Below are 7271 nucleotides of genomic sequence, written 5' to 3' on the forward strand. Positions count from 1 at the left end.
CTGCTGAAGAAACAGAGTGTAACAGACCTTAGCCAGTCTGTTTGGAGCTTATATCTATGTGATACAGCTTTTTAAAATTTACACACTGAAGCCAGCATTTGGAAATCACTGCACCATGTTTTATTTTTTATGATCAGGGAAGTCATTTCCTGATTGGATGACATCCTGGAAACAGCAGTAAACTAATGCTTCTGATATGTTTAGGAGAACATGCAGTGAAGGAGCTATAGTGTTTTCAAAATAATGCATTGTGTGTGAGTGTATACGTTTCTCTCTGTGTCGCTTTAGACTGTCATCTAACTTTCTCTGCTGTATCTTGTGTGAAACCACTTCTTGGTCAAATGAAATATGTAATTATGACCTTCTAATTAGTTTGCTACTATAAATGTCATCTTAATGTTTTACATATGTCTGCTTCTCTCCATTTGACTCAGTTTCTTGATAATTCTTTCTTTTTTACTTTGCTGTTACTATTTGTTGCTGCCGATATTTAATTTCCCAGGGGGCATCGTTACAGTTGCTGTCTTTTCTTTATCTCATTGTTTTTAAGAATAAGCACAAGGGTTGGTTTGATTTTCATTCAACTGCATAAAAATGATGAAAATCTAAAATTCTGGCTGGGAGTTGGGAGCGTGTTCTGCACAACATCAAACTTGACTTCTTCATGTTGTATTTCTGGCACTGCAGCTCAGATCCTGTGAACTGCTGCCACTGTACCTTACATTCCTGCACAGAGCAAGCACATTCATCACACAAAGAAATTGAGAGCAGCAGTGAAATTAAGTGATGTGCCAGACTCACAAAAGAGGTTATAAGCACTCATTTGAATGTTTACATTATATTCTGATGTAATCTTTTTACTTAAAATTAACTGGTTGCATGTCTTCTGATACTATTTGCCATTTGTTTAAACTGGTGTGCTATGTGTGTGCAGGGACAACAGAGCGGGTGTGTCTGATCCAGGGGACAGTGGAGGCGCTGAACGGCGTCCATGACTTCATTGCTGAGAAGGTGAGGGAGATGCCACAGAGCACCCAGAAGACAGAGCCGGTCAGCATCCTGCAGCCGCAGACCACCGTCAACCCCGACCGTGTCAAACAGGTCAGTTCAACTGTCCCAGAGCAGAGGCTGTGTGTGTGTGAGGAAAACAGTGAGGAAAGTGTGTGCCTGTGGTGGAGTTGTGATTTTGTGTTTGAATGAAACTGAATGAGGCAAAAAAAACAAACAAACAGATGAAGGTTAGAGAAAGAAAGAGGGTGAAAAATGAAAAATAACTGGAAAGAAGACAAATGAAAATGAGAGAAGTAAAGGAGGCAGGATGCAGCTTGTGAGGTAAGAAAAACTCCACAACCACCCTGGGCTACCACACACACACACACACACACCACAAACCTAAACATTCACCCCAACAAGAAACTGAGGGAGGAAGTGTGAGGGAGTGTCCTGATCACTCACACTTTTGTGAGACGTGTCTTAATGAGGAAACAGAGATCCAACGTTCCATCCCACTTCCTGTAGTATTCAACTTTTTCATCTTCTCCTCTGTTCTCTCACTCTCTTTCTTGCTCTACTTGGAGCAGCCATCATGAAACACAGGGCCTTGTTACTGATGTCAGTGGAAAGATAGGATTGTCTGTGACTGTTATCAGCACAAAAGACACCAACAGAAGCATCTGCAATTTAATATTTTGAGCAGGATTACAACTATACAGCACTGAAAGTGCAGGGTTGGGAGGGTTATAGATTACCTGTTAAAAATATATTCAGTAACTTACTCTAAGTATCGCAATATTAAAGTAATGGTCTTGGTCTTATATAGCGCCTTTCTATGCTTTTTACAACACACTCAAAGAGCTTTCACATTATTCGGCCATTCACCCATTCACACACCGGTGACATCACCGGGAGCAACTGGGGGTTCAGTGTCTTGCTCAAGGACACCTCGACATGTTGACTGGACAAGCCGGGAATCGAACCGCTAATCCTCCGGTTAGGAAACGACCCGCTCTACCTCCTGAGCCACAGCCGCCCCCGTAACAATGTAACGATTACTTTTCATTACTTTTGGATTACCTCGATTGCAACTAAATAACGATGTGAGATAATAAACATCAATAAGATGTTTCTTACTGAAGGGTATTCTGCAAGACAACAAAACTATTTAACAATAAAAAAAAAAATAGGGAAACCAAGATTTTTAGTATCAAACGTGTCCTCAGTGTATAAGCAGTAGCCTATAGACCTACAACAACCACATATGACCACATAGTACAGTTTATAAAGTAAACTATAACATATGCTTTAACAGTAAAACTGTTAAAGTTAATGCGATAATAACAAGTTAACACAAATCTTTTTGATGCCACGATTATGACCCTCAGCCTGCCCAATAATTTTGGAAATCAAGAAGCGATGCAGCAGTAAGGTTGTGGATGGTGAGCAGAAACAAGCCTCCTTAAGCAGAAATGGTTAAAGAAAAGGGTCTTTTTAATGGCAAGTTCAGCTTCAAAGCCCGTCCAGATGGTTCTCTCGACAAAAACAAAGTTATTTGCATTTACTGTCGATATGAATTGAGTTACCACCAGAGTACATTGAGTCTCAAATACCACTTGCTGGCCAATCACTGCTGATGCAGAGAGCCCTCCTCCCCCTCTCCAAAGGCAGACCACGCTGGATAGTTTGCAGTGGAGACGTTTGGACAACTCTACAAGAAACAAACCTTCAACAGCAACAGCTAAAGGGCGGCTCTCTAATGAAAACCCTGTGCAGCTCATACTGATGCCAAAAGCCACCCATTCAGTATGAGCCACAAAAGATACTTGACAAAGTATTTGTCACCATGGTATGAGGACGTGTTGGACTATCTAGAACAGTGGCTGATACTGATTTAGCTGAGGACACACAAGAAAAGCCAGGCAATATGTTTCAGCAGAACATTTTCAAGTTTTTGCTAAGTAACATTTTTACTTAATTGCATCAGTTCACGTGAAGCTTGTTCCACTGCTGATTGTGCAGCTAAGTCAATACCAACTGTGCAATGGAGCACAATTAGTGCAGCCACTGACTATGATCACTATCTGTTTAAAAGTGATTATCGTCATTGTCTCTTCGTGGTTGCTCTCTGTTGATTAGTCAGGTCTGATGTTGTTTCCATTTATTGACTGTTCAGACCTGTCAGACAGCGCCTTCAGCCAGGCACAGAATTCATTTTGAAAAGCAATAATATTTTAACTAGTCTTGAAAAAAACATCAAAGAAACAATCAATAAAAACATAAATAATCAAAGAGAAAGACTGAAATGCTGACATCTGTTAAAAAAAGTCCCAGAAGTTCACTGAGCTCTGGTGTTGCTGCATGTGGACAACTGAATATCACAGCTGTTGTTAAACATCTTGGTCACTAATGTTGGGTGATGAGGCATGGCTCGCACTCCTCGCTGCAGTCGGTCTCAAAGGGGCTGGGTGTGCTGAAGTCGCTCGAGTTTTTCCACATCAAACTCAGGTTGCAGTTGCCAGGCAACCACTGGAAGTTCCAGGAAGTTACTGCTCAGAGGCAGAAAATACTGCAGCACATAGCCCCCTGTTAAAGTGTCAGTTTTACATCACAGATTTTGTACAGATAAAACAGAGATAATTGCTGAGCTTGCTGTGAGACAGATCTATTTGGCTAGCTGTTTCCCTATGCTTCAAGTGATTGTGCTAAGCTAAGCTGCTCACAAGACATATCTTCATATTTAGCATACAGCCATGAGAGTGACTACTCTTTTCATCTGATGTGTCATCAAAACGTCGAGCTTTTACAAAACTAAAAGTACCAGACCAGGGTGTTATCAGCTCTTTCTCTGCCGTAGGATAGAGGGTTAAAACATTAGCTTTCACCTTCTTTCTCTTTCAGATCTGTTGCTTATTAATGTGTATACCATCTTTTTCTTTTTTTTTTTTTTATGTCGTATTATTCAGTTTATATTTCCTGCATCATTAGTGTTTGAGCCTGAGGATGACTGACAGTTGAGTGATGTTGTTTCGGACGAGGCGAGCGGCCGCAGGGAGACATTCAGGCTAATAGCTGCTGATATTTGGGCACTTATAATAGAGGGCAAATCCCCCTGTTGCTCTTTTGGCTATTTATACCATCGCAGAGAGGACACTAAATAGGTTTGAGCTGCATTTGACAACACACAAGTGTTCACACACAGACAAAGAACCCCTACATAAAAATACTCTCAGCCCTTCTGGATACACAGAGGCCTCCAGTGTTCGAAGGCCGTTCACCAAGTCAAAAGAAGCTTTATTTAAATTTTAGCACAAAGTTTTGTTAAGATGCCACATGTATTTGAGTCAATTACAGAGAAATATATATAAAATTATCCTCAGTTCTTTGAGCATGTTGTAGTTTATAAAATAGTGTAACTATTAACTAAGTATAATAATTATCACACAGCTGTGATTCCTTTTCCTGTTTCAGTGACAAGCAAGAGCACAGGGTCAGGTGTTCAGGATCTTCTTAGAAGACTACTGCAAGACTAATGTACTGTAATGCAGAGACGAGTAATTGAACAAAGTAACACACTACCCCAAACACACACAGTTACTCACACTCACACACACTTAGTAGACTATTAGGAAGCTGAGAAGTCTTGGTAGAGTGTTAAAAGCTTGGTCGTCTTTTGTGGAAACAGTTTTGTAACCAAAACAGCACAAACTTGGTTTGAACTAATGAACCTCATATGAAAACACACAGACACACACACAATCACACATGGACCTGTGAAAGATAAATGGGTGTCCAGTGCAGCGTAGTCGTTGATTGTCTCCTATTTCAGGTTGCGGATAAAAATGTCTCCCCCTTCTTGTCAAGAGTGCGGCTGTTGGAGCATGTGGTGCTGGTATTACTGGTTGGCCCCTGGGACTGAGTGAGAGACAGAAAGAGGGCAGGAGGAAGGGAGAAAAGGTGTTGCAGGGTGTGATGTTGAAACAAAGGACTGGGAGGAAGAGGAAGGAGCAGAAAGGAGGGAGCTGACATGGAGATAGAGCGCAAACCAAGCCATGAAGCAGAGTCTGGCCGGCAGAGTGGGCGACTGAAAGCTAGCAGACGACCTGAGCCCTTGTTAGCCAACAGCTGCAGAGGGCTCCGCTGGAAGGAGCAGCTGCTGATAGAAAAACAGAGCAGCAACGACACCGACAGACGACACGCCGCGCTTCAAGGCCATATAACAGGACAACAGACTAGTGATGAAGATGATTTATGAGCTGAATAAATCTCTCTGCTCTGACGCCTGAGATGACACATGGCTGAAGAGAATTTATTGTGGGACTTCATTACTTTTATTTATGTCGTGTTTGCTTTTGTTTGTACCCTCAAGTGCACTGTTTTAAAACATCATCACCCCCCTGTTCACCCTGCAGCTAAAGTTACAATGGAGAATTTACTTAAATATTTATTGTCTATAGAGGATGATAAGTGTTCTTAAAAATAACTGATGCAAATTGACTAATTTAAAAAAAGTCAGTGTAAATTATTTTCATCTTTTAAAACACATTAGAGATTGGATTTGGAAAATTCTACAGATACTGAACAATTATCTCCCATAATACACTTGATTTAGATTTTAGGTAGTTTTATTTTGAGATGCATTTATTTATATTTAGTTTACAGTACATAAATAAGAATAAATTATTCACTGACTAGACCAATGACACGGTATAAAGTATTTATTAGCCTAAGCTAAACTGTAGCGTTTGTACACTTCCTTTAATGGGCACCAGAAGTCAAACTAACACATAAAAATACAATACACATTTACTTTTCACAAGAAATTAGGGTTTCAATGAGGGCTGCACAGTTCTGGGTAAAATATGAATCTTTTTTTTCCCATTTAGAATAAATGACGATTCTAAACCAATGAAATACTGTCCCATTAACATAACCCACGCACACCTTTATACTCTATATACCATGAAAACACAGCTCACCTACTCAACCAGAAACAGATGTAGCCAGCTGTTTTTATATAATGGATCTCCCAGCTAATGCAAACATGGCAGAATCCTCTACACGTGAAAATGACCGCGCAGGGGTCTGAATCAAGATAAAAAAAAGGGTTAAACATGCAGCCCTCGTCTGAATAGCTAATTTTGCCCCATCTAGTATGTCTGTAAAATGATTTTTCCAGTCAGCTGGCATTCAGGGTTAAGCAGAAGTAGGTTTTGATCGTGTACCCTCAGTTGTGGTGGGCGCTGGCTGCTTCACCCAGGCTTCGTCATGGTGCCAGAATTTGAATATTCTGGCTTCAAACACCAAACAAGATTAGATCAACAAACAGTAAAGCTAAAGTCTGTCTTGTGGGTGATGTCAGTGACATCCAGGTCTCGGGTCTTGGTTTTAGGTCACCTCTGTGTGATCGTCTCCGTTGTTTTTCTTTCAGTGGACTGTAAATTCTTCACAGAGAACTGCCCAGGCTGCACCACATAAACGTCAGCGTTACATAAAATACTAAACACTCTGGAGACCTCCCGTACTGTGTGTAATGCAGTGAAGCATCACCTACTTACTGCATCATTATTGTATTCATATTGACAGTAAAATGTGCCCTCTCGCCTTTTACTCTATTGTGTTTGGAAGGGAGCCGCTGAGCCAGAGCTGTGTCTCCTGTGAGATCAGCTGTAAAGGGCCTGCGGTTTTGTTGTACTGTTATTCTGGGGCTATTTTTGGCCACACTGGCCTTTATTCAGACTGAAAACTGCAGCGGTACTTTGACATTGTTTCACTGTAATGACAACAGCACTGCAATGAGCATTTGCAGACTCTAGGCTGGTTGTTTTCCCGGCCGCTCCCTCCAACCTCTTCCTGCTGGAGAGAGGGGCCATTTCCTGTAACCTTTCACCTCTGGCATGAACATCTGTTTCCTTCTTCCTGTTATTGCCTCCCTACACAGGAAGTCTCTCATAAATGGCAGGAAAACATGGAGTCTGGCTCACTTTGTATCCGATGATGTAGAAGTGGGAGTGCAAGTCTCCCAGCGTAGTTGGCAAGAGAGAAATAATTCAGATTCAGCCAAACAATCAAGTCAAGCACGGCAACAGCCAGGACAAGTTCTGTGTCACCTTGAATTCTTTGTACAGATCTGGATGTCTGTCTTTGAGATACTTAGCTAAGTTCGAGGTGTTTCCTCCTTCCGTAGCAAAAGCTCTGAGACACCATTTACATACTGGATTTTGGTAGTCTATGACTTGTTGTTGATCATCCAACCGAAACGCAAAATGTCTCCATAC

General features: G+C 41.3%; 1 protein-coding gene across 1 annotated transcript in view; it reads left to right on the plus strand.

The window, feature by feature from the left end:
• Positions 1 to 7271, plus strand: part of LOC109963251 (RNA-binding protein Nova-1-like) — a 72360-nt gene that overhangs the window by 52052 nt on the left and 13037 nt on the right. The window contains exon 3 of the mRNA XM_020605615.1: positions 935 to 1101. Within this exon, the coding sequence (XP_020461271.1) occupies positions 935 to 1101 (167 nt within the window). The remainder of the gene's footprint in view (positions 1 to 934; positions 1102 to 7271) is intronic.

Source organism: Monopterus albus, unplaced genomic scaffold (assembly GCF_001952655.1).
Source record: "Monopterus albus unplaced genomic scaffold, M_albus_1.0 scaffold71.1, whole genome shotgun sequence".
In the NCBI taxonomy this organism is placed as follows: Eukaryota; Metazoa; Chordata; class Actinopteri; order Synbranchiformes; family Synbranchidae; genus Monopterus; species Monopterus albus.